The 27,591-nt window shown below is 40.3% G+C and overlaps 3 protein-coding genes across 8 annotated transcripts in view; 2 read left to right on the forward strand and 1 right to left on the reverse strand.

The window, feature by feature from the left end:
* Positions 1-15,593, forward strand: part of stv (starvin) — a 32,197-nt gene extending 16,604 nt beyond the window's left edge. Inside the window, exons 1-2 of one of the 3 annotated variants that reach the window (XR_006261669.1) lie at positions 643-1,183; positions 12,313-12,449. Coding sequence is in view for 2 of the 3 variants with exons in the window: in XM_043424641.1 (XP_043280576.1) it covers positions 1,537-1,608; positions 12,313-14,388 (2,148 nt within the window). In the remaining variant the exon portion in view is untranslated. Of the gene's footprint in view, positions 1-642; positions 1,609-12,312 lie in introns of those variants that run through there. The other 2 variants (XM_043424641.1, XM_043424640.1) reach the window with 2 other exon arrangements.
* On the reverse strand, positions 15,310-18,591 carry LOC122413953 (abscission/NoCut checkpoint regulator). Of its 2 annotated transcripts, XM_043424652.1 has the most exons (6): positions 18,455-18,591; positions 18,133-18,338; positions 17,824-18,055; positions 17,451-17,750; positions 16,893-17,096; positions 15,310-16,660 (listed from the first exon to the last, which is right to left on the reverse strand). In XM_043424652.1, the coding sequence occupies exons 1-5, from the start codon at positions 18,500-18,502 to the stop codon at positions 16,902-16,904; spliced, it is 981 nt and encodes a 326-aa protein (XP_043280587.1). In that variant the 5' UTR covers positions 18,503-18,591; the 3' UTR covers positions 15,310-16,660; positions 16,893-16,901. The 2 variants fall into 2 exon arrangements, with proteins under 2 accessions (XP_043280587.1, XP_043280586.1); XM_043424651.1 differs by having other exon boundaries at positions 15,310-17,096.
* On the forward strand, positions 18,565-23,551 carry asun (integrator complex subunit 13 asun). Of its 3 annotated transcripts, none has more exons than XM_043424645.1 (8): positions 18,565-18,683; positions 19,017-19,222; positions 19,302-19,376; positions 19,449-19,735; positions 19,839-19,929; positions 20,099-20,686; positions 21,003-21,511; positions 21,737-23,551. In XM_043424645.1, the coding sequence occupies exons 2-8, from the start codon at positions 19,175-19,177 to the stop codon at positions 22,035-22,037; spliced, it is 1,899 nt and encodes a 632-aa protein (XP_043280580.1). In that variant the 5' UTR covers positions 18,565-18,683; positions 19,017-19,174; the 3' UTR covers positions 22,038-23,551. The 3 variants fall into 3 exon arrangements, with proteins under 3 accessions (XP_043280580.1, XP_043280578.1, XP_043280579.1); XM_043424643.1 differs by lacking the exon at positions 18,565-18,683 and adding an exon at positions 18,690-18,945; XM_043424644.1 differs by lacking the exon at positions 18,565-18,683 and having other exon boundaries at positions 18,690-19,222.
* The last annotated feature ends 4,040 nt before the right edge of the window (positions 23,552-27,591 follow it).

Genomic DNA, 27,591 nt, shown 5'->3' on the forward strand with positions numbered 1-27,591 from the left:
CCCTGCGTGATATCCCTGACCACGGATCTCACGAAGGGAAACGCGTTTGCTATAAATGGTCCATAAGTTGAGCGAGTTCTGCACACGGCCGCGTGGTACACCGACGATCCCACTGCAAAAACCTTGCACGAAACCACTCGTCGATCGGAACTTGGGAATAAAAACATCACCGACGAAAGAAAGGGCGAAAAGCGAAAAGCAGTATCGATTGTCGCTTGAGCTTCACAATTGTATGAGCATTTTATTACTCTCGATCAAAAAATTTTTTACCCCTCAACAGCAACAAAACATTTTTTTCATCACTTCGCTAGTCCCTGTTTTCACCAAATCCGTGTGTGATTTTGAAAATTCCAATTCGTACGATAACAATAAAAGATGAGCGATCTTTCCTCGTACAAAAGTGACCCACATTGCCCTCGAGTCCGTCAGCGCTAGGTACGGTTAGCGCGCGCGGTTAGCGAAACGTTGCCGCAGCTTCTAGAACCTCCGAGAGTACCATTGGCTCATATATATGTAGAGTTCGAGAAGTTTCTGGCGTTTTCGTAGCGCCCACACCCTCGGCAAAGACTCGAACGAGAGTCTCAGGCGCGCGCACACATGCATGTTTCCTCGACGTGTGTGTGTGCGTGTGTGCATGAGCGAGTTCACGTCGGCAAATGCCGAAGCTACGCGGCGGAGATCGAGCTTCAATTCTTCCTAGTGTGAGTGAATATTTTCAGTTGGTATTCGAGTCTGTTCTAAATGCGCAAGCGCCCCTGGAGTTCCCCTTCGCTTATATGAATTGAATCGCCGTAGACGCGGCTGTCAGTAACGCTATCGACTCTGAGCGATTCGTATCGTGCGAATTGAAAGTGCAAATTATCCGATCTCTATAGTGATATACGAGCTCTGATCAGTCGGGGATTGAGCAAACAAAACTGTCATATAAAATTATATCGAAAGGGAGAAAAACCTTTTCACCGATAATATTGGGAGTTTATTGCGGGTTGTGAGTGTCGATTATATTCGCTTTATTAGTTTTTTTTTATCTATACAAATGTGTTGGCTCGTGCGTCTTGAAGTTACGTAATAAAGGAACGCGGACGTTTGCACGAGGAGTGTGGTGTGAAATTCCGAGGAGAAACGTCAGATGACATATTTATAAGGACACGAAGAGTACACACACGATATTTCACTTGACCCGGTAACTGACACGTTCAAATTCTTTAAGAAACAAAAAATTACATAAAGGGAGAGAAGGGCGAGATTATCGTAGCTGTGTGGCATCCATGTGTGTGTTGCATTTTTCGAACGCGTTTAAACAAACAAAAAAACAACAGCGTCAATAACTACAGAGTTGCCAGCTGATTTTCGTAGCGAGCTTTATTACCGTTTTTTTTTGTATTTTCGTTCGCTATACATCTATTTATATAGAGCATCCGTTACACATTCGTTGCTGCAAACATCAGACAAAAGATCTGAAGGGGTTGACTTTCTCACAAACATAAATTATTATCGACTGTAACGGATTAAATTGTATTACACGGGGTTATAATTATGGATTCCCCTGTCGTCGTGGACCACGCATCCGAATTTGGACGAGGAATCGATCTGGACCGCGTGTTTCCTGTAAGTCCGTTTTTTTTTTCTCGTATTTACACCCCTCTCGAGTCTCCACACATTCTCGAAATATAATCCGCGGCTCAATTTGAGGTTAGAATCTATCGAATCGTGAAAAACGGCCGTACGTCTATTGCTTTTTTTTCTGGTTTTGGGATTAATCGTTGAAACAATAACCTCTGCTTTAGTTGCTTCAGAAGTTTCTTTATGCTTCGAGAATATTCGAGATTCACCTTCCGGGAGAGCACGTTGCGCCATGCTATTTAAAAAACTATGCGCCACCTTGTTCTATAGACACAAATTCACATGGATAAGTGTGATGTCAATGTAAAATCGCGGATGATTTCGTCCATATTTTTTATACAGCAGTGCGAACTGTTTGCAACGAAATTTTTTATTCGAATCATTTAGTAGTCCATACGGCTGAGATGCATTCGTCGACGATTCTTGAGGTTAACATTTTCCACTTTTCGCCGTATCGAAACGACCAATGACATCGCTTCACTTTTTTCGTCTCGAATTCTCATATTTTTGAGTCAGTGTTTATTTAAGTATTGAACACTTGATCGTAAAAAAACGAGGAAAGGGAAAAACGGCTTTTGGATGGAGCGAGAAGCTCGGGCCTATAGGAACGCGTGCCGCGTTGCTAATAATAATTCGGAAGTGTACGCGCGTAACGCGCGAGCAGCGCAACAGTAGCGATATTCTCAACGCCATCTGATGGCGCTAGTGTCCCCGTCGAGGACGTGTGTTTAACGTTTCGAAAACAGAAATCTGCGTAATTATTCTTGGATTTCCACTCATTAAAGAATCTTTAAACTGAAAATAGAAAGTCGATTGTTTTTCTCAGTTAATCGAACGTCGGGGATGACTTGAACGACAGTAATATTTATTTTTGACGTGAACAAAATTGCTTACAAAAATTCAGCACACCGAGCGAACGGAGAAATGATGGGAAACAAAAAAGTTGAGTTGGAACGAGCGTCGCGAAGGCGCGCGTGACTATTTTTCGATTCCGCGAAAGCCTTTTTGTCTTTCTTTCGCCTTACGAATGGTTACTTCGCCTTATACGGTGAAAAATCATAGCTCATGTTTGCCGTGAAAACAGCGATGACAAAGAAGAAGGAAGTGAGAGAGGAAACCGAGGCACTTGTGTTTTTCGTCTCCCATTTTTTCGTCGCCTATCGATTACGTTTTGACGTACAGCTCGTTAATATATTCTCGTAGATGATCCAATCGTAAGACTCTCGTATTTTTCCCTCTCGAACCTCCAGCCAGACAACGAACAAGAAAAAATCGTTTGAGCAAATATATAAACCGAAGACAAATTTTTACCTCGTAGATCGCGCGCGGGCGCGCTTACAGAGCACTTCGAAGACGTGCGAAAAAAAATTAATGAAACCGGTTTTAGTAATAAAAGAAACAGAACGAGCCAGCGCGCGGTAACTCTCCAGACGTCGACGTCGCCGTCGATGACGACTACGATCTCGAGAGCTGCCGACCACGGAACCGAAAGAGAATTGACACTTGTCACGTGGGCGTACCAAAACTTTATCTACACCTCAGAATGTTACTCTGTCTAAATAGTTTCTCCGAGTCATTCTGACAAATACACGTCTATTGATGTTGAATACATTGCATACCCGAATATAAATAGACATTTTTATTTTATAGCTGTACAGTTATTGATGGGTCGAGACCGTTTTTTTTTTCTTCAGAAACCAAAATTCGATACAATTAACCTTTTTTCTCCTGCCGACAAAATGTTTGCGTTCTCTCGACTCTACAGATTTTTAGTTGCATATTTATCGAAACCGTCTTCAAATTATTTTACGGACCTCATGAAATTCGATCCAATAAAATTTTTCCAACTTGTATCGTTGATATCTCTTTTAAGGAGGGTGAATCGCGACGATACAATGTTGCCATGCTAAACCATGTTAAAAATATGAAGAATTTCAAAATGATAAGAATTTAATAAAATTTGGTAAATGTATTCTTTAAAAATATTAATTTTTTTAGATTTTTCTCCCACATAGCTCTCGAGCAATTGAACACTAAAGTTCACATCTATAAGCATAGAGCTTACATTTATACAGTTATACATCTCGTGCATGAGAACTTCGATGTAACGCTCAATTATGCAATAATAATGTGGTAAAAAAATTTGAAAAAAATTGTATTTGTGTACTTGATGCCAAAGAATGTTATCACCAAATTTTATCAAATTCTGATTATTTTGATTTCGTGATCCACCCTCCTTAAGCATTCGGTAACCCTTTTTTTTATCGTCGTTATGGATTCCTTACATTTTACGAAATAACGTATTTAACGATTTTTAAAGTTTTAATTTTTTATTAACTGTTCGATAACCTGACCTGAAATTTCGCCAATTTATTCGCACGCACTTTTACTCAACTGTAATTTAAAATGAGTTATTTGTAGAATATTCGAGTTGGCGGAAGGAATACCTTGAGTATACGAATTAATAAAAGTTTGAATCGCGCACGTGCGCGATTTTTTGACAGTTGATAAAAAAATAGTAGGTTTTTGAGAAAACGCATGAATTTTTTGGTCTTTTATGCCGATTATTTTTGTTTTAACTCGATGTCCGTCATCGCGATGCTCGGATCGTGAAGCGTCGAGGTCAAAAATCAGAGATTAGCACAGCAGGGGCAATTGTGCGTGTTTAGGGATGAGAAAAATCGTGCGAGTTTGTGACTCTGTCGGAATCGTCGTTGATGAATTTTCAACGCCGTGCCAAAAATATAGGGGTCTCGAATATTGTACGCGAATGTTCGCGAGACTCGCACGTATGTCCGATGTGGTTGTAACTATTTGCAAGGTTCACCTTGTGCCACGGTCCACCGATCGCGACTGCACGCAACGGTCTACAATGAAAAACATAGTTTTCATTGTATCGCTATCGCTATCGAGCAGCAGCAATCTTGATTGATATCGCGCTGGTTTTTTTTATTCACGTGCGAGGTACGCGAACAGCTGGTTTTGTAATACGATTGATCTGAGAATGACGAATCGTTGCGGATGAGACGACAATGAGAAAACTGAGGAAAACTAGGAAACGGGAAAACGAATATCGGGGAGGAGTTTTATTGATGGAACGCCCATAGCATGGATATGCTAACCTGCGAAACAAAGCGAACCATTTTTTTTATCTCGAAACGTTTACGAAAAATAGAAGGAAAAAAAAGTTTTTAAAACCATCGGAACGACCTCAGATGTTTTTTCTCCAAGCTCACATTTTGAGAAAATCAACTCTTGTTTGAGTGCTAACTTTTGTCGTTGCGACACCGAACAATCAATCTTTTTTATCGTCGTTTTTAACCAAGAAAGAAAAAAAAACGTTTAACGTCGTTGGTGCCGCCTCTAATAAGCTGGCAAAATACCAACCGTCCTCTCTACGGTTCTACTCAAAAAGAACACTGCTCGCTCCAAACAGCCCTACTCTCAAATTTGCTAAATCAATACAATCCAATGTCTCCTCTTTCGTCATTAATAATCTGTCTCATCCGCCCAGACATGTTAAGGAAGTTGAGGCATTAGAATGAAAATGATGTCACCGCTTTTAAACCGATTGCATCTTATAAAGTGAAGTGTAAAAAAAAATCAGTTAAATTTTCAGACAGTTTAGGAGCGTCGTTGCTGAGAAAAATCAATAACAATTTGGCCCAAATAACATGTAATCTTATGGAAGTCAAGACACATTCAGTGATATCTCCGTTAAAAATGATCTAAAAATATGAAATTTTTTGGGCAACATGAGCAAGGCTTGCCGAATAATGTCAATTTTTTTCAGATTTATTAGGAGATTTGCTAAGATTATATTAATAATAATCTGTTTTCCGTGCAGTTTTTTCAGACTAGGATCGTTACTGTTCGTGTTTTCGACTGAGCTTTCACCAGTTTTTCGTCCTTTTTTCCCCAACTTTTCTTTAAAGTGTATGCAACATTGCCAAACTGTAAACTGGCCTAACTTTTGAAAGGTACAGGTCATAACTTTTGGGTAAAAAAAATGACTGTACAGCCTCAACTTCCTTAAAGAGTAGAGACGCTATTCACGCATTAAATGAAAATCTTTAGAGTGGAAATGTTATCGAGTAGATTTGTAAGAGTCACGTTGCAGCAAGTCGACGATTCTACGCTCAGTAAATGTATTCAACGACAGTTCTCCTCTAAATACACGTTTAAAGAGCGGAGTTGTTGTCGAGTAGAGCTGCGATAGTTATAAATAGCTGCTAGTTAGCAACTCCATCGGTAGCCATTCTCGATAACGACTCCGCTCCTTAATAACTGCGGATCTACGCAGAGAACGTCTACCCTCCTTAACACATCTATTCCGGTGTGATATTTAATCCACGATATCTCTACTCATGACGATTTTAGAACATATCTCGTCATGAGTAGAGACATCGAAGATCAACGACGCTGAAGTTTGCAACGTTGGAGTCCAACGAAATTAACAAAAAAAACATTTGTGATTCTCCTATTTATTATTTCACGAATCGTTGGTGCAGACTGAAAAACTCCGAATTGCAAATTAAGCAGGTAAGAGAATTGGAGAATTGCTGGAATCGTTGGAGAGTTTTTTCAGATCATTTCGTTGGACTCCAACGTTGCAAACTTCAGTGTCATAGATCATGGATTGTAGATGAGTAGACGTAGAGTTGTTAACGAAGCTGAAGTTTCCAACGTTGGAGTCCAACGAAATGAACGAAAAAAACGTTTGAAATTGACCAATTTTTTATTTCACGAATCGTTGGGTGGAGCTTGAAAAACAACGAATCGTAAATTTGGCAGGAAACAAAATAGGAGAATTACTGGAATTATTGGAGAGTTTTTTCCGATCATTTCGTTGGACTCCAACGTTGGAAACTTCAGCGTCATGAGTTGTTATGAATTTCGGAATTTTAGAGGCAGAGTTGTTTTCGAGTAGAGGCGTAAAGGAGATGGTCGTTTTTTGTCTAAAAATTTTTTAGACGGTCCAAATTTTGAGAGAATTACTTCTGCATTATGTATAATTAACTTAATCACTTGCGGCTTTGAGCGAACGAAATTTATCGTTTAAATGAATATCCCAAAACGCGTTTATCACCAAACGATAAACGCGGATTATAATTGCGCAACGAATGTGGGGGCGGGGGGGTGAGGAACGATGGAACGAGAGCACGAGCGATGAGCTGTAACACCGGGTAGGTAGAATGATCTTGACAAATCCGTTGTGCAATCGATTTCCGATGAATCTTTTCTCTCTCGCTTTGTCTCGTGGCCATCGAGAGACGACGCGATCTATATAACGCGCAATTACGAAGGAATTAAAATAAGAATGAGAAGAATGAATAAGGCGATCTGCCTCTGGTACTACAAAGCATGCGAGATCGGGATTGCGAATGTTGCTTACTCGAGCGAATCATCGATTTATAAATAACGATGAGCCCGTGAGAAAAGAGTGCACGATAAAGTTGAACGGCCGATGCTCTCTTGTTCTCTGATCTGTCCGCTGCTCAGAAATCATCGATCAATTATCTTCGTTTTAACAATAAAATTATACAAGTTTATAAAAAATATGGTAAATATTTACAATACTTGATTTCGCTAAAAAGCATGGCAAATTATTCTTTAAGCATTGTCACTGATACAAAATAATACCGCGATTAATTCTAGGGAGGGGGAAGGTAAAAACTTTATTGAAAATTTTCATTTTAAATCTGAAAAAAAATCACGAAGGGGGAAAAATTGGAAAATCAAAATACGAATTCAGGAGATGTTCGCGTCCCAGCCAACGACTTCGCACACACATCGAAAGATGATGCTTCAGACCGAACCAACTTCTAACGCTTGTACATTTTAGGGGTTGTATGGATTTGGAACAATGAATACTGAAAGAACGAATGATTACAGTGGCTAAGAAACTGAAATTTCGTTCATAAAAACAAAATTGTGTTTTCTCTATCTTCCCCATTCTTATAATTAATCGTAATCATTTTCATTGGTGACGATAGCGAGGAAACCGAAATTTCATTCGGATTTTTCAAATACATTTTTTTTTTTTTGGTTTTCGTACCTTCCTCCTCCGCAAAATAAAGCCCCATAACGTTTTTTACTACTAATAATGCTGAAAAAAAAATTAGGACCAATTTAAGCAAAAGATTTTGAACAAAAAAATTTTTTAAATTTTTGATCGGATAATCAGAAGCGTTGATTTTTAGAAAAAATAGGAAAAAATTTAAAAAATTTTAAACAGATAATTAAAAATTTCTATTGTAAATATTTACCACCATTTTTCCATTGATTAGCACAACTTTGATCAATCAATCCGTTATCGATCCGTCCTCGAACGTGTTCCGTGATTAAAAAACTGGAGCAATCAAATTCGAGATGGGAAACTCGATAAAAAATGATCTCATCGCAAATTAATTTGTTTCCTCAAATCGAAAAGGAATTCAATTTTTCTTCGATATCGCGATCGCTCTCAGTGCCTTCATTAACGATCATGTGCCTTATTTTACGAGCAAAAATCATTTAATTATTATTGTTCCTTGGCCGAAATGATGGTTGAAGGCGGGTGCTTTTGTCGAAACCTAGCAACCGGTTTTCTCTAAAAAAAAAAAAAAAAGGAAATCTCTATTTTCTTCCTTTTAATTCGCTGCTCAACTTGTACCTCAGAGGAGGAGGGATAACCGTTCGTCTGGACTTATACGGGCCCTGGTCGTACCGCACGCGAGACCACGTCGGCTTTCAACTCCACAGGAGTTCATACACTCGAATGATGAATCTCCACCGAGCTCCGAGTTGTGAAAAAAGGAAGGAATTTTGAGCTCGATCCCTCGGAAAACATTTATCAACTTTTCGATCTCGGTTCATCCATTTCCAATGTATTTTACAAAAGAAAAATATTCGACTCGCCACTCTTGCTCGTTCCTCACAAGCGTCTGTTGACCAATGGCGAATCGTCGAATGAGAATGCATAATCAATATGAAAATCGAGAAAACGAAGTGAGGCGAAGTGGCGAATCGCGCGTATATTCTGCACGTTCGAGCCCTGACCCAAATAAAAGAGCGTTCAACGTGTTTACGAGACACACGATGGAACGACATTCACCCACTTCTTATTCGTCCTTTCGGACCCTTTGTGAATAATTCATTGGACACGTACAGTGTCGAAAGACCGTTTCCGCGACACTCGATTTTCTCCTCGTTGACAGCGGAATTCATCAGAAAAACAAGCCATTGCTCGCAGCTGTAAATAATTATTGATCCTGGCCGCCGAGTCTCGTCCGGGAAATGAAAAGATTGATAAAAATTGAAGAAAAATTGTTGAATTATTTGTAAATATCAAAGACCTAAAAATCAAAGACGCGATTATAAGAACGGCGATGGTGACGTGAAAACTGCAACGATTATACTTCTCCGTGTAGTTACGTTCGATGAATCGTATTATTTGGAACGCCCACGCGCCGCATCGAAAATACTCGATATAGATTATGTTGTCCGCGTGTGTACGTCATCACCGGGACTATGACGATGAGAAACAGCAGGCGCGTGGCTCGGGAACGCGTCGTCGTCGGCGTCGTCAGAGGCCTCAACGAAATGAGAAAAGAACGGCGAAGAGAGGTGGAGAAGGAGGGAGAAAGAGAGAAAATATACAATCGAGGAAATCCTCATAAAAGGCGAGGTGACCGGATGGGGAATGTAGCGCGCACCGGCCTCGGAAAACGTTTTTTATTTTTTTTATTATTATTTTTTTTAATATCCTTTCGACGTGTACGAGGATGATGAGCGCGTTTCGTTCAGCGATCTCTGTAATTGTGCATTTGCGCGAGTGATCTGCGTCGTCGAAGTTGGGCGAAAATGATTTTCCTCACGACTTTTTTCGGCCTCGTCAAAATATTGAATTTTACGTCGCTGAAGCTTGCAACGTTGGAGTCCGAGGAAACGAAAAAACATTTGTGATTCACCAGTTTTTTATTTCACGAAGTATCGGTGCAGCTTGAAAAACAACGAATTACGAATAATCCGGCAGGGAATTGGAGAATCGCTGGAATTGGAGGGTCGTTTAAATTTTGCTTTTCCGTTCGTTCAGATTCCGAAAAATCGCTTCCAACTTTATCACGCAATCGGGATACACGGCACGCGATGGACGAATTCCAGAGAGCACGAAATTGCTCTGGATTCAAAGGTTGAGGAAAAAAATTGATGTACAACGGTGATGAATAAAAGCGCCAGCTGCGTGTACCGAGAAATCGATCGTTAACTCGACCAATGTGCACGCGCTCCAACTTTTCGTTATAATTGCTAGACTGCCGCGTCGAATTTACTTATTTGGCGATATACTCGGCTCCGATCCTACTCGCTGTGCCTGTGCGCGCGAGAGAAAAGAAAATAACAACGTTGAATTGAAAATCTCGAGCGAGATGCAGAACAAGAACGATCGCATGCTTTTCAGACTGGAAGGAACACAAAGTCACGTATGCGTCGCATGATTCATACATTCCTAAGGACAAATCGTATTATTCATTTATTTTAATATGACCTGGTGTGTTTATTCAGATGCGAAATCGAAAAGAAACGATAAAGCAGAAACTCGCTAAGGTCAGTGTCCGTTCGTTAGTTTAGTCTCGAGCCTCCCATCTCAGTTTATTCATAAATATTCATCGTTTTATATGAGGCTGAAGTTTGAATCGTCGGAGTCCGACGAAATGATATAAAAAAACTGTCAAATAATTCTAGTAAATCTGCAATTTGTTCCCTGTCGAATTAGCAATTTTTAGTTTTTCAACGTACACCAATGATTCGTGAAATAAAAAATTGGTCAATTGCAAATGTTTTTTTCGTTCATTTCGTTCGACTCCGACGTGTTGCAAACTTCGTCGTCGTTTTATCCGGCAAGAGGAGGTGTAACGCGCGCAGGCTCTGATTTCTTCGAGAGAAAGCTGTGTACCATTTGTGAAGACGAAAAAACAGCGGCGATTGCTACCGAAAAATTGGCAAGTAAGAAAAAAACGAGGGAGAAGAAAAATTTGAGGTTGTGACGTTGAACGAGCCGTTCCGCCTACTCCCTCTGACTATATATCTACAAATAAACTCGGAGTATCTTCTCGGTATGCGTTGAGCATCGTTTGCTGTTGCTGCTACTCCACGATTTTTTGTTTTCTCACACCACGTTAATGTGGTTTTTCTTTTTTTTAATACGAAACCAGACGCGAGTCCAATCCACTTCTGGCGTAATCGAAAATACCTCACGTTTCGCACAGGCTAAAATATTAGTACTGAATTTACGTGGCGAATACGATTGTTGTTTTCGCTATTGATTTATCGGCAATGCTACATTTATACCATTTATCAACTCAATCACTGAGGGGCCCTGTCCCTAATTAGACGGCAAAAAAAAACTATTTTCACGAATTTTTTTAACTGGTATAAATAATAAATATGGATATAAAAAGTGTTGGACAGGTCCAAAAAAATGGGTGTGCGCTGTTGATATTAAAAATCTCTGAAATGGATGATCGGAGAAAAAAAATAGCTTTAGATTCAGCAAATGGCTGTAACGCGTATACGATTTCTAATTTTTTCAAAAATTACAAAACGGCGGCGATTTTCCCAAAAACTACGAAAAAAGCACGCTTTTTTCATCGTTTTTTGCAAAAAGAAAAAATAGTTCCACTCGAAATTTCAAAATTCGTATGATGTGCGCATAGCCACAGTCACAAAGAACGCGTGGTAAAATTCTGGTAAGGATCGGTTGAATAGTTTCGGAGATTTTATCAACGAGCCGTCGAAAAACGTAATTTTGAGAAAAACGCGTTTAAACAAAGCCAGCCAAGTAAACGTCGCTCAAAAGTACACTTAGACAGCTCGGATCTTTATAAAATTTCAATATGTATACTTCCGAAAAATGGAATTAAAAAAAAATCGATTTTCTGAAAATTCTAACTAGGTTTGAGCCCTTAATTGAACGATTCGAAAATTCGGAACCGTTACGAGAACTACTCGCGTCATGAATTTCACCGATTTACGACGCTGAAGTTTCCAACGTTGGAGTCCACCGAAATGAACGAAAAAAACGTTCGTAATTCGCCAATTTTTTATTTCACGAATTGTTGGTGCAGCTTGAAAAACTACGAATCGCAAATTTGGCAGGGAACAAAATAGGAGAATTACTGAAATTATTGGAGAGTTTTTTTTTATCATTTCGTTGGGCTCCAACGTTGGAAACTTCGGCGTCATACCGATTTCATGCACAGCAGATAATTACCGGATGCATTTTCTGCTGAGCATGACAGCGAAGTGTATTTTTCTATTTTTATATTTTACTATTTATCGTTGTTTTGCCTGGAAAATGTGAAAGCAACGGGAATACAACACACAATTTTTATCGAAAGTTCACAGTAAAAATGTACGCACACGCATCGAGTCGTTCAATAAAAAACACATTTTTCTTCTTGACATTACTCGTTAATGAGAAATAATAAAGTGGACGATGAATCTCCAGTTGCGAAATGTAATTTACTTTCGAAATATTTGACTGGGTATTAATAGATGCTGAATAATACTGAATGAATGTCGTTATTGTGTTTTTTTTTTTTTTTTTTTTTTAAATAAAAATATAAATTCAAATATTTAATCTGTCCTTCTAATACGAATTGTGCGATTCCTCGATAAATAATATCGTTTCGAATATTGACATTGCAGGGTTTCCCGTTTGACGACGCGGAGGGTTTTGGTCGTCGGAGCAGTGACATACGTTCGCATTTGGACGATTTGGCATCGCGACATCCGGAGTTCGCTGACCATTTGTTAGGATCGGCCTGGGGCGATATTCCAGCATTTCGCAACACCGGTTCTTTGAGAAATCGTCGTCGCCGAGATTCCGGTGGTTCTTCGACGTATCAGGGCCAGCCGGACGAAGACGCGCGTAGTCAAACGAGCGGAAGCAGCGGGACGAGTGCGGCGAGTGGAGCGAGCGGTGTCAGCTCGCACGGGGAGCCCTCGAACTCGCCGAGCAACGTACATTCGAAGGAGAGCCAAGGAGAATCGGTACCGAGAGAGAGCGTTGACACTCACGGTACTCGGAGGAATCCGATACCGCAGTACGGTCTGCGGAACACGGTTGACATTGGTCAGCACCGTCACGAGATGGAGAACGACGAGAGAATGAACGACAACAATCGGGGCCAGAGGTCGATGTCAGCGCCACCGGAAAATCGACAACAGAACGAGTCCGGAATAAAACAATCGGAACAACCGCAAAATCCGAATCAAAGATTCGTCTCGAGAGTCGACATAACTCCACAATTCGGTCAACCGATTTCCAGCAACGAGAAGTCCGCTTCAAAGGCTCCGCAGCAGCAGCAAACGTCGACTCCGCAACAGAAACCTCAACAGCAGAGCAACGTTAGGCACATACCGATATTCGTTGAAGGTCGCGACGAGCCCGTTGTACCAAAAAACATTGACCACGATCAGAACGACGGGCCTGGCTGGACTTACGCTAAACCTCCGAGAACGGAATCACCCCCGCACTTCCAACACAATCCGCAGTTCACGACACCGCCACAATTTCACAGACCGTCCCACTTCAATCAACATTACACCGGTGGAAGAGCCAGAGACTGGTTGCCCAATTTCGAGGAAGAATTTTACAGTCCCCAGGGCTTCCAACAACCTGGATTCAGGAGGCACCAGCAGCAACCCTTCACATCACAGAGCCCACCTCGTCAGCAAGGACCTTACCGTCAACCGCAAACGGAGCCCAGACCTTCGTCTCAACGTCCTCACAATGAGGGCCCCTACTACAAACAACAAACTCATTCTGCACCTCAACAGCAACCTCAACACCATCAAGCCCCGCCGCGGCAGCAGCAGCAGCAGCAACAACAACAACATCCAGAGCCGGCCCCGGAACAACCACGAAAACAGAAACAACCAAAAGATCCATTGGAGAAAGTAGCAGAAGTCCAAAAAGAAGTTGACTCGTTGAACGAGCAAGTTATCCAATGGAATGGAAAGTCACGAAAGGACAAACAATACATATATCTTGATGAAATGCTCACACGGGAACTCATTAAGCTGGACGATATCGAGACCGAGGGCAAAGATAATGTTAGGCAAGCACGTAAACAAGCTATTAAAAGTATACAGGATTCGATTAGTTTATTGGAATCAAAAGCACCTTTGAACGATCAAGCACCAGCGACAGAGAATAAAATGGAAATACAGCAGGAGACGCCCGAGGCCTCAAATGCAACGCCGGAAAATGCGGAACCGGCAATCGTCAACGATGAAAATGTTGCTAAGAGTGAGAATACGGGAAACGACGAGGAGCAACAACAACAGCAACGACAGTCCGATCCACTTCCGGCCGCACCATCCTCACCAACCAAAGAGCCACTCTCAGCGTCGCTGGTAGTTGAAGCGACAACAACCGCATCTGAGAATGAAAGTTCAACCTGCGATCAGGCTAGTCAACGGGATAACGTCGTCATGGAAGTTGCAGCAGCGCCGGTCGCCAAAGTTTCTTCGGTTGGCTCGATGGAAATCCAAACGAATGCAGAAACGGAACAACCGGCTACCGGGTCGGGAACGCCGCCCGTTAACCAACCGGAAACGACGGTTATGGAGGTGGAAACTCCAAAGTCACCGAACACAGCGAAGAAGAGTAAAAAAACGAAAAAGCAGCAGCAGCTTAAGCAGCAACAGGCACCGATTTCCGACGGTGCTATTCCTCTTCCAGCCCCGGAATCTCACGACACCAACGCCACCAAATAGGACAAGCTTCGTGATTCGCAAGGATCTACAACTTATTTTTCTTTTTCCTACCGGGCGATGGAAAAATCTTCTTCGTCCGAATTGTTGATTCAATGAACGATCTTTAAAAGAGAATGTAAAAAAAAGGAAACAATGACTGAGACTTTGTAAAAACGAAGCACCCGTCCGTTCGTCGGGTTATCGATCGTTATTTAAAATAATGGTTATATAACGAAAAATGTCTTCTGAGAACCTGTTGCGTTGAAACGTACGAATTAAAAGTAATTCGAGTTTTCTGCACTCGATATTATAATACGAAACTTTGTCGTGATAAGTTATTTTTCATTTGTGATGCCGTTATCAGCATTTGTTTTCGTCTCAGTTTATTAGCCTTCTGTCGAGGTAGTTTACTACGACAGAAATCTTTTTCCACGACAAGAGTTTTTGAGAGTATAAAAAAAAATAACGTATTTCCGAATATTTCCTTGGATTCGGGAAGGAAAATATCTTCATCTTATCTTCTTCGGAGTTTCGACTCCTTTTCACTATGTTCAAGCCTAGCCTAATTATTATTGAAAAAAAAATTCATAAATGAACGTGTATCAAACTCAGAATGTATAATTTAAATAATAATAATAATCATTATTCTTGTTTTATTATTATTTTGTTTGTTTTCATTTATTTCGTGTGCGTCTACTTGAACATGTTATATATAAAATCAACATTTGTCTTTACACAGTGAATGCGAAACATTTATATCTAAATGACGACGCTGAAGTTTGCAACGTTGGAGTCCAACGAAACGAACGAGGAAAAAACATTTGTAATTCACCAATTTTTTCCTTAACGAAGTATCAGTGCAGATTGAAAAACTACGAATTGCGAATTCGACAGGAAATGAAATTGCAGAATTAATCGAATTATTGAAGGGGGTTTTTTTTAAATAATTTCGTTGGACTCGAACGTTGCAAACTTCAGCGTCATTCTGAATGCGTTTTATTTTCTTACACAACAGTCATTAATTTCAATAGGCTGCAATCGTATTAAGACATAAATAAGGCGTTTTAGGCAATGTATTGGAAAAATTTGAATTCTCATTGAGTAGCATTACTCGTCGATTACAAAGTTCGCTGATAATCATTAGAGGTAAATATTTATATAGTTTTTCCAGCAATAGCAGCATCGTTATCAATGACAAAAATAAACATTTATTGTGTCGATTAGAATTTTTTGTAACACCTTTTTTATCGCTCAACCAAACGACATTTTCCTGCTTTTCCATTAGTCTACTTCGCCGCATTCGGTGCTCTTGTACACGTTTCGCTTGGCAACGAGAGCAGCTGTCTAGACTTTGGCTCACTTGCCAGCACCGACCCAAAAGACTCGCTACGTTTTTTTTGCTTTCTCCTTATATTTCAAGCAAATAAAAAAACTGTGCAATCTCGTCTCACGATCTCAAGAACGTAGCAGCATTCCGTAATGCCTGAGCGGAAAATTCGGCCATTGGCACTGAACCCATCCGTATAACATCAAACCTCTTTGCAATAGTAAGATCTTGCTATTGGCCTTTGCCAAAATCGTACTAACTTTATCCCCCTCAACTCTTTGATGTGTGAAAAACAAAAAAAAATATTGCCTCGCAACGCAATTTAGGAAATTGCATAATTCGAAGTTTTCTTCTTTTTCACTTCATATTACTCTGGGCGAAGTGAATCGAATTATTCGTTCACAGTTAGCATGGTAGAAACCGAATTGGTCACAGTAACGCTGAAGTGCCAAAAATTCAAATCATTTTAATAGCAGAATTTTAACAAAACAAGAAATCTCACTTTCGTACAAATCACGACAATCACTATTGTTTTGCTCATTGCTGCGTTTTACAGTTGACAATAATAACGGTAATCATTACGACACCTCTTACAAATCGAATTTACATTCGTAGAATTCTATCTCAACCGTAAAATACAAGTGGCTCAAAAATTTAAGAGGTAACCAAGAGTTGGCACGATTCCGCACAACGATAGTTCTATAAATACGTGCGTTGGAGAGGTAAATAAAAAGGTGTGTGTGTATGTGGGTTCGCATCTGTGTATCTACGTACACACATACTGCTATCGCTGTTACATCGGTGCCGGTGGAAACAAGGGTGTAGATGTTTTTGCGTCGCGACGTCGACGTTGCGTCTCTGGGGAAATCCAGAGCTCGATGATATTATGTCCTGTCATCTCGGCATACACAAATACAAGGCCGATGATTCATAAAATAATTTTCTGTTGTAGTCGCCGCGAAAACACTGGACGGAATTGTCATAAAAAATACGAACAACGAGTAAAAATATATGCGGGTAATAGGCGATTCAGAGTTTCGTTAAGCTGGAATTCCGATTCTAAATCGTAACTTGAAATACGATCAAAGTGCGATCCACAATTACCATTTTTCGAAAATATGCATTCCAAGTAAAATTAATCTTGCGGCTTGTTCGGCGATGCATTAATATTGAAGATAAAATATATTAATTGACGTACATGGGATTTTCAATCTGGCGTTGCATTGCTCTTTCGATTGTAAGGTACTGTTTTGTGTTTACCCATCTCAAAATCGTCATGATTGTCTTCGAAACAAACTTCACAGTAAAGATCGCCCGTACAACCGATGCAACTCACTAAGCCTTTTGTTTGTTCGCACATGCAGCACGATACTTCATCGTCCGAACTGGCTGTCCCTCCGTGCTATAGAAAATTCATTCAGATCATTATTTTGGTATATGTTTTTGGACTGTACACTCAACATCATGGAAAAAAAATATGCACAAATTCTACAGAATTTGATGATTATTTCAAGTATTCTGTGCTGCTGATGAATAATTGATCCTCAACCTTTTTATTATCAAATAGTGGATAAATTAGGGGTTACATTTGGAAAAATATTTGACAGAAGGCAACGACTATCAAGAAACACCGCATCGCGAGTCTATGGCCCTTCAATCTTGCAGGAATTAATGAGGGGCTTCATAAAAATAAATGCAGCATCATAAATTCATTGGAACAAGAAAAAAGTTGGTAATAGAATAACCATCACTTTACCTCTACTTCCATTTCCTCAAGTTCTTCGAGTTCTTCACTGCCATATTTTGCTTCAAGTGCCGCTTCAGCCATAGCTTTTTTTACAATATTTTTGGTAACAGTTTCCTCATCGACTTCGTCATCCATACCAGTGGGTAAAGATGAATACTGCTTTGTGGGATCAAAACCTTTAAGAGTATTCAATCTTTGCTCAACTTCTTTGGCAGGATCATTTTTTGCTGACAGTTCTAAGCTCTCGAGATACTGTCTTATAAGATCGTCTTCTTTTTGTTGATCGGTTCTTGTGTCCGTTTGATAAATCTGAATACAATAAAAATACAGAATCGATGAGTATGAAAAAAAAAACGAGACCTTTTTCAAATTCAATTCATACATTTATGGACTGCTGACTGGAATGAGGATCCTGGTCTTTTAGAATTGCCAATCTTCGTCTGATCTCCTCTGTAGTCGGTGGTGGGACTTGTGTATCTCCATCTTTCAATTTCTTTAAACGGTCTACGAGCTCTTGATCGACAGGTTCCAAGCCAGCTTTAAACTGGTCCCAGTGGCCACCCGATTTATAAATAACTATAGGTGGTTTAGCAGGATTTTCCAGTGAGTCGAGCCTGAAAAAGATTTAAGAGGCTTTTTTGTTTAATATCATTTCATTTGTTATTTTTGCAAATGATTTGATGTGACTGACTTGTTCACGATATCAACGGGTGCCATAGACTGGTCATTCGTGTCCGGTGATGATAATCCTGAAGAATCAGCTGGAGAATCCTTTGTCGACATCTTCAATTTATTGTAACAACGTCCACAAACTTTTTTTGCACTGCCATTCGACAAGTTGCACTTATACTTCAGGCACTTGCTGCAGTAAGAAAAGCCACAACTTGGACATCCGTTCTTAAGGATCGATGAGTATAAAGAAATGAAAAAAAAAAAAATTTGGGCTCAAAAGAATTACGCCGAAAATTTGACGGCTCACATATAACCTCGAATTTAATGATTCATCGACTCACCTCGCGAGTGAAGAACGTAAATTTCGATTGACATGTATTGCATGACATTGTTTATTAACAAGTATCAATATTTTGAACTTTTTTGTGCACAATCAAATGTTTAAATGGTAGTTGTTTCAAATGAATATTCTTCAACTGTCAAATTCAACATGATTCAACGCATAGTAAAAATTCAACGACTAGCGCCAAAATCTCAAATACGCTAAACACGACAACCACAAGTCCGTCGGTAAGCGAGTAATCTCAAAATTAAAATATATAAAAATTGATGTACGATCGAATGCTGTGATAATTCCGTCATATCTGCTAATATAAACTTTTAACGAAATTTGGTACAATTCATATGTGATTATATATATATTTGTGGGGTTATCGGTGTTTATATTCCACGGAGTACAAATGTATTCCGTGATTGATGGAGTTCGTGTTATCCGCTGTCGAATTGTTCCTAAACAAAATTAACATAACCTATGTAACAAAGCTCATAAAATGTATGCCGGTATTTACATCTCCTGTTAAATAGCTGTAAAACTTGGAAATGCGAATGAAAAAATGTATCCAGGTAATCACAAAACTGTATTTGTGCTCGATCACACACCATACTTTGGGATTTCGAGCGAAAGTCCTCTGGAGTTTGAGTGTCTAAAAAGTCGTGGACAAAATCATATTCCACTTGCGCCTATTTGTAAATCACTATGGACTACGAGCGTCGAATCTTCAATGGAATATTGTCGTATCGTGTGGGATTTATTTCCAACGGGAAAATTGGTATGTTAATGAATTAAAAAAATAACACGGAAGGAAACGATGACCAAATATCTTCAACCAACTTGCTGTAAATTTTCAGGTTCGTTTTGTTGTCAGCGATCATGCTGCTCACATATTAAACACTTGGAGTCCGTTACAACAAAATTTGTCCCACGTAAGTAAAAGTAACTACAATGAGTTTCAGATTCACTATATCCCTTTGATTACTAACGAATATCATTGACAGATTATGAACGGAATGGCTATAATCGGAGTCCCTGAAAGAGCTCATCAACCAGGCGTGGACTTTTCCGTTATTCATGGTCTTAGGGTGGCCATAGAAGCGCTCACAGAATGCTCAGAAGTCCAACATGAAAAACGTACTTCATTAACAGAAAACCCATCGAAAATATTAAACAGAGGTAGAGTGATCTGCATCACCAGTGCCAGGGACAATATCAATATGAAAAGCCTGGAAAATATATTTCTTAGCCAACTGACTCAACAAAACAAAATTGCTTTAGCTTCCGATCAGTGAGTACCAATTTACTACAGAGAAATGAGACTTTTATGCGGTAATTCGAAATTTCGGGACTCAAAACAAAAATATAACGATAAAATATGGTTTGCTTCACAGCTTGATGCCCATTCATCATTGTCACCTTGTAATTCTCAATATTTTTCCTATAAATATTGAATCTCAGGTAACCAGCAGGAGTGCTCAGGAGGTAAGATTGCGTGATGAATTTGCGATTGATGCATTGCTGAAATGAATTATTAGAACCATGAATAGAAAGGGAATTCAAACTGAATGAAGAATTTATTCTAAGGAAATGAAATTGATTTAATACGAAATGGCAAAAATTAGAATTGTCAATGATTATTATATTTTTGTAGATTTCTCCCTTACTGACGATGGAAGTGCACTCGATGAAAGCGAATGCTCTTCACTCAAAACTGTCTCATCTCATATTATCACACTACGATCTTGCAAGTACGACGGTCACAGGAATACCGATGAAGGAGGAGCAAAACGCAAGTTCATCGGCGAATTACGACGTCGAGATATTCCATTCGTCGACCGCTCATTCGGCAATTCTCAGTGGGAACCCGCAAGACTCGACATTAGTCAAAACCTTTCGACGTTTCGAGGAAGGTTCTGAATACGAAACAGTCACGTTGAAATGGTGTACTCCACGCGGTTGCAGTGCCTCAGAAATGCAGAATTGTACAGCAATGCACCGAATAACACCGGTGGACGTTAACAGTCGACCATCTTCCTGCTTGATAAATTTTCTGCTTAACGGAAGGTCGGTAATGTTGGAAATGGCACGAAAAAGTGGCGGCAAAGCTATATCTCACCTTTTAGCCTCTCACGGCGGTGAAATATTTATCCACACACTCTCAACAGCGAGAAGTGTTCTCGAAGACCCACCCTCGATAAGCGAAGGCTGCGGAGGTCGAGTCACGGATTATCGAATAACCGTGAGTAGAAAATGAATTTTCTCTTGGTTTACTTACGATGTATCTGAAATTTATCACCGAAACTTTTGCGTGATGAGAATTTCACTGAATTCTATGTTCAAACCACAAAACAATTCGATCAATAATTTTCACCATCGAATGCAACGAATGCGCTGCGTTTGACGATGAAAATTCAATAAAACGAAGCTCATGGAAAAATGGAGAACGAAAGGGCGTTTTTTATTGAAAAATTCAGATTTTTTTCTGCCAGATTTAGCTCACACGGTCCTTTCAGTAGAGGCATTTATCTTATTCTAATTTCACATTTCGATCGCAGGATTTCGGGACGTTGATGCGGAACAATATTTTGGTACCGCTGAAACGTGCGAGCACAGACGACGGAGAAGGTCCATTGGCGAAAATGCGCTCGCGATTGGAGCGGCATACCCGATATTGGCCGATTAGCATATCCAGTACGCTCATGTTCAACCTTCGTCAAATAATTGACCCGCTACCTGAATTAATGTTAAAAGAGGAACTTACCAAGGACGAAGTCGTCAAGTGTAAACAACTGATATTCGGACTGTTGCATCTGGAATCCAAACACGAGGCACTCGCACTCCCCTCTCTCGGTGGCGGTCGTGGCGGCGGTGGCAAAGCGGGCGTGCGTAGGGAAGAGCATTATCGTCTTTTGTGGGAAGAGTTGGAAACTTTTCTCAAAGCCCACTCGAATAATTCTGCGACGCACGCCGAGGTCTTGAATTGCTTGCTGGAAGTTCGTCTCGTTCGAAATAAAGACGACAAGGAGAAAGTTGAGCTTGATCAAGCTTTGCGGGAACTCGATGGGTGAGTTGAAAGAAAATATTCCAGAAAATAAATATTCCATTCGAAAAAATTAAATCCCGTAATAAAAACTTGCGCTTAAAATTAATTATTATCCAAGATTATCCAAGAAAAGTCATCTTCATCGTCGTAAAGTGTATTCAATTATACGAAATAGAATTTAATCATTTTGAGCTTGGTAGCAAAGAAATGACGATGTAAAATGAATGAATAATAAATTGTTGACAGATTGGGAAAGGAAGACGTGACCGCACGGGCAAGTGTAATAAGAGCAACAACGGATTCTCCGATGTCACCGCCATCGTGTCCGCCGATATCTCTGGCGAAGCAGTTACAGAAGTCCCAGCCAATAATTTCGGTAAAGAGTCTCCTGGACATATGGCTTCAGAGAAGCGCACCGAAGGACAAAAAGCCCGAATTTTATGGAAGGTTGAACAGCGAAGGTTTGAAAGCAAAACTGTATCCAAATCTGAAAGACAACAGTGGTCGAGAGCCTCGGGAGCCTCGGGAGCCTATACTCGAGGGGTGAAGCGTTCGGTAAATGCTCGAAGAAAGAAAATAAACGATAATGTGAAAAAGGGCAAAAAATTTAGTGCTACGGTGCAAGTAAGTGAATTACATTACTTTTCTATTGGAAAGAATCGGACAACTATTCGGTCTTCGGTACATGCTCGTTATCGGAGCATAAAAAAAACGATTCTATAAATACACCAACTTACATTAAGTGACTCACGATCAGACGGAAGAGCCGGAGGTAGAGAGAGAGAGAGGGTAAAGTAAGAAGAGAGAAAAAGTTTCGTCATTTTACGTATAAACACGTTGAACGAGACGGCGTTTAACCTTCGTTCAGTAAAACGTGCTTATCTCTGTCTACCCGCTGTCTAAAGTTCGTTAGCTTCGGTTACGTCGAATACTATTCAAAAAGAAAAAAATACATATATAATTATTCATTCACGCGGAGTCTTGGTATTAGAGAGATACGTAAATATATATGCGCGTGCATGTGGACGCGTATGAATATACGTATACATATGTGAGCCCGTAACCCGAGCGGTACATTCTTTCGTTCTCTTTCTCTCTCTTTCTCCCGCTCTCTTGCTCGTTTTTATTCCTCGTTGTCAAAGACTCTACTGTATAACTCCGATGAAACGAACGTTTTCATTGTTAGAGTTCATCGAAAACTATGTTGATTCGTTTCTATTTTTACCCACTTATTTCGTTCCATTAAATCCGCAAACATGTTGCGGATCACTAAAAACCTGCTCATTTTCCTATTTCTTACGTGCTCTAATTTCGTAATACAGTAAATCGTTCATGTTTTTAAACCCAAATCGGACTCAGGAAAATCAGGCAGAATAGCAACCGTCCTCTTTACTGCTCAAAAACAGCGCTGCTCCGAACAGCCCTACTCTCAAATTTCCTAAATCAATACAATCCAATCGTGTCAGCCGCCCAGACATGTTAAAGAGTAGAGACGTCATTCATGCATAAAATAATAATCTTTAGAGTAAAAGTGTTGTCGAATATGTTGCAGCAAGTTGACGATTCTACTCTCAGTAAATTTATTCAACAATAGTTCTCCAAATACACGTTTAAAGAGCGGAGTTGTTGTCGAGTAGAGCTGCGATGAGTACAGTTATAAATAGCTGCTAGTTAACAACTCTATCGGTAGCTATTCTCGATAACTACTCCGCTCCTTAATAACTGTGGATTTACGTAAAGAACGTCTACCCTCCTTAACACATCTATTCCGGTGCGATATTTAATCCACGATATTTCTACTCATGATGATTTTAGAACATATCTCGTCATGAGTAGAGATATCGAAGATCATGGAATAAAGATGAGTAGACGTAGAGTTGTTATGAATTTTGGAGTAAAGATTTTAGAGGCAGAGTTGTTTTCGAGTAGAGGCGTAAAGAGGACGGTTGTTATTCTGTCGAAAATCGTTATCGTCATTACGCAGCTTAGTATCATGTACAAATATAGGAGGCTATTGTTATAAACGAATTGATGGTAAATAAATTATTTTTTACAAATGTATATGGATTTTCGTCACTTACAAAATAGGTCACGGCACTCATGGAAAAGTGGATTAAATGTTTAGTGGCATTTTTATTTTGAGACTGATATATTTGCGAAATAAGCATCGATGGACGTGCTTTTACATTTCTGTTCTCTTCGACATCCCCTGAACATTCACAGGGACAGCTGCGGAGTAAAGGACAGGTGTTTTAAATAGCTCCATTGGGTACGTTTTCGTGCACGCGTTTGAGCAGCGGATGCTCCTTGGGACGTACACCTGCACTCTTCCTCGTCGTTTCCTTCGCAAAACGGTGTTTTTCCATTTTCGAGTGTGCGAATTTAATGGGAATCAGGCCCTTCTGCCAAGAGTCTCTTTCCACAATTCTTTCTTTTTTGCCGGAAGGTTTCGTCGGAGTTCATTTCAGTGCAAATACTCTGCGAATTTTAACTATCGGAAAATAAAGAGAAAAGGAAATCCAACTCTCCAAATTCTCTGGGGCAATAACAAAAATAATATTTAACCTCCCGTCGTTTTCCTCAACGTTTATAAAAATTCATTTTTTTTCTTTTCAACAGAAAAAAGGCCACTCATATTGGCCAACGAAAAAGGAGCGAACATTCGTAGCCCTGAACCGAAGAGAATCTGCGTACAACGATGCGGCTCGAAATGTCTTTATACGTGGTGTACATATATTTATACGGAGAAGGAAATCCGTGAGAATATACGCATAGCAAGAGAGGCATATGTATGAGTAGACCAAGTTTAAACACATACTTACCATTGACCAGGATATCGTCTGTCTCGGGATGAATGAACCGTTACGTCACGCACTTGCACTCTCAGTTTTACTCCCCGGTATTCTCCCCCGCCCCCCTGCCCTCTTCTTCGTACCGTCTCCTCTCCCGCAAACTGCTACGAGGTACCTACACCAACCACACTAGGTTTCTCTCTCTCTCTCTCTCTCGCCCCCCCCCCCTCCCTCCCTCTCTCTTTCTCTTTCTCTCTCGATTCATCTCCTTCGTTTCATTCTCTGGCCATGTTGTGCTTCTCTCTTCCTCTCTTTATGTCACGAAGAGCACCCGCTCGATTTCCTTCATTCGGTATACGTGCCCGTATTATGTCATATATAACTGCAGCACACAGAGCTACGCCACAAACTTGCACTACCTCAACACCAACCGCCCTCCCCCACCTCGTTTCTCCTCTCCTCTCATCCTCAGTGCTCGATCAAGGACATACGATCGTATGACAAAAATCTAACTCACCTCTTCCTGTTCGGAATTCCACGCTCATACGTCGCAACTCGAATGTTTACGAGCGCGGTACAAAGCATTTATTTTTGACGGGACAAACGAGGCTGCTCGGGTCGTTGATCAAAATAACATTAATTTTCTGGCCCCGAACCAGCCCCGGTGGGAAATTACACGTGGACGCCTATTTATAACGAGCTCCCACTTGCAGTTTTTCTCTCCACTTGCTCCGTTCAATGTGAGCTCGTATTTGATTTTTATTAGTATCCAGGATTACGAAAGAATTTGGCAGGCAGAAATAGTCATTCGTGCTTTGGAACACGATTCTATCAGCTTGATTATTTTCACTTTAACATTTCTCGGATTTATTGGTTTTTGAAATCGTTAACATTGTTTTGTCTCGTGGATGGCCGTGAATATTACAAACGAATGCAACATCGTATATGCTTGGGATTTTTATGTTGAAATCAAATTTTTTTTTACACGTAACTTGTGCCTAATATCGATGAAATTTTCACGTAGAATGCTCCACCAACCAGTGGTCGATATTTCGACCAGACCCGTTCTTTAAGATTAATAACATTCATGTACTTTCGAGCAATTTTATTCCATGGTATCGTCTCATAACCCATACGCAATAGAATGACTTGTTTTTGTTTTTTATTTTTTTTTACAGAACTGCGAATGTATTTTCGGAAATAACAAGATTTTTGGACTCAACCACAGAGTGGATATGGTTTTTTTATACCGTTTTATCTATCGGAGGATGTACGCAGGACTTATTACTGGGAAAGGCACAAACGCTCTATATCGATAATGCATGTGACGGAGATCGATTTAGCAAACGCGGTCGGTCGCTCTGGCTCTCTGGTCATATCGATCCGACTATGGCTCCCCTTCTTGTCAAAGCCGTGCAGCTTTTGCCCACAGGCTTGGCTCGTTTCATACCTATATGTGTATGAATAAATATACCTACGTGTGTACATCCGTATACACATATTTCGCTTGGCTCTGCTTCTGGCGGCGAGCCCCCTATATAATTCACCGCCAGAGCAAACCGCTCGCCTGCTCTCTCTCTCTCTCTCTCTCTCTCTCTCTCTCGCGATACGTACCTCGATGCTATTCCAGTACACATGCGAACTAATTCTCCCGTCAGATACACACTCGAGAGATCCTCTCTGTGATATCGACGTTTTAAAACAAAAGGTCATAACCCCATGCCATTCGAAACACAAAACGATATTGGCCACTCGAGCAAAGAAACATCGCTGATGGATTTGATTTCATTCGAAAGTAATTGTCATTGGGACAATTATATTTGGAATATTTCTAACAAGCTCGTGCAAACGACGGAATAAAATACGTTTTTTATTTCTCCACAATCTCATATTGACTTTCAGAAGCGTTATTGGATAAAATAATACTTTGCTTGAAAATGGAAAAATCTCACTCTTCCCATCAATTTTCGGGTTCGGTCAGTGTTTCCAACATCCGTTCGATTGCGCGCTGCCAATTCCAAGGTCCGATTGAGCAAGTTCTATTAGTCTGGAAATTTGGGAGAAGAATGTTGAAATCGAAAAATAATGAATTTTATTTAACCCTTAGTGCGAACACCTTCACGCAGCGAGAAACTTCGTGCACATGGGGTCACTTTGAGCCCAGGTCATTTTGCGCTTTTCGGAATAAAAGGTTTAGTCACTTTTTGCAGTGAATTGCGCGTAAAAAGCACTTTTTCGGTTAAATCTCTCGTAAAAAATTAAGTTTTTAGTTTTGAAAAAATCCTTACAGGGTTTTACAGACAAGGGTCCATGCTTTGAGGGAAAAATAGTCCACTTTGCAACCGTTCCAAAAAGTGTATTTATTTTGGAGTATGAAGTGGCTACTTTTAGAGAGGGGATAGCGATTTCTTAATCAATATTGGGGCTTTTACTTATGAGATGCTCATCCGTAAATGCTATTCACGTGAGAAAAAAATGTTGGGGTCAACCTGACCCCAGATGCACATTAAGTGCTAAATCTTTTTATGGGGCGTGCCACAAACCGGAGTTCCATCAGTACGATAATCTGTACAGAAATTTATATAAAAAATATTGTAATCGAATATTAAATTACAATTCTCAGCAGTGGAAGCAATGAGGGAAGTGAAATTGATACTTTTTTTTCTCGCAGAACTCGGAAACAGCATTGATGAATTCATAAACGTCAAACGGAACAGTAACTTTCAACGACCCACCGAACAAAGTCGTTCCAAGTATTACCATCCGTTTTGTCAAAAAATTTTATCTTTTCCGCACTGCTTAATGAGCAGTGCATTAATACACACCGGAATAATCGTTCTCGCAGGTAGAAAAATCTCGTGCAAAGTCGCGCACCCAGAGCCGGTGGAGAAGCGAAGAGAGCCTTGCGAGGAGAAAAGTTGTGCTTGGCCGCGCGAGAAATGTGCCAGAGACAGCAGCCGCGGGATGAAAGAGATCGAGAAGACTACGGGTGTTCGAAAGCGGTACAAGGCAACGCTGAAAAAGCCCGGGACAGGAGAGCCCATGCTCGCTGAGTTCTGCAGGGAAAATAATCCCCCAGCGGGAATCCCAGTCCCTTCTTACGGGACGTTTCGTCTACGAAACGATCAACATTTCGTCAAGCTATTATTTTTTCACACGCTCAATAACGTATTGACGACTTCGACTTTTTTTTTCATTCCAGATAAAATCATAAATGCGAATGAAAATAATTCATTGTTTTTTATCGAAAACGATATGATTATTCTTCGTTATACAAGACTCGGGGAGACGCGCACCGATGGAAACGAA

This window comes from Venturia canescens, chromosome 7, assembly GCF_019457755.1.
Source record: "Venturia canescens isolate UGA chromosome 7, ASM1945775v1, whole genome shotgun sequence".
In the NCBI taxonomy this organism is placed as follows: Eukaryota; Metazoa; Arthropoda; class Insecta; order Hymenoptera; family Ichneumonidae; genus Venturia; species Venturia canescens.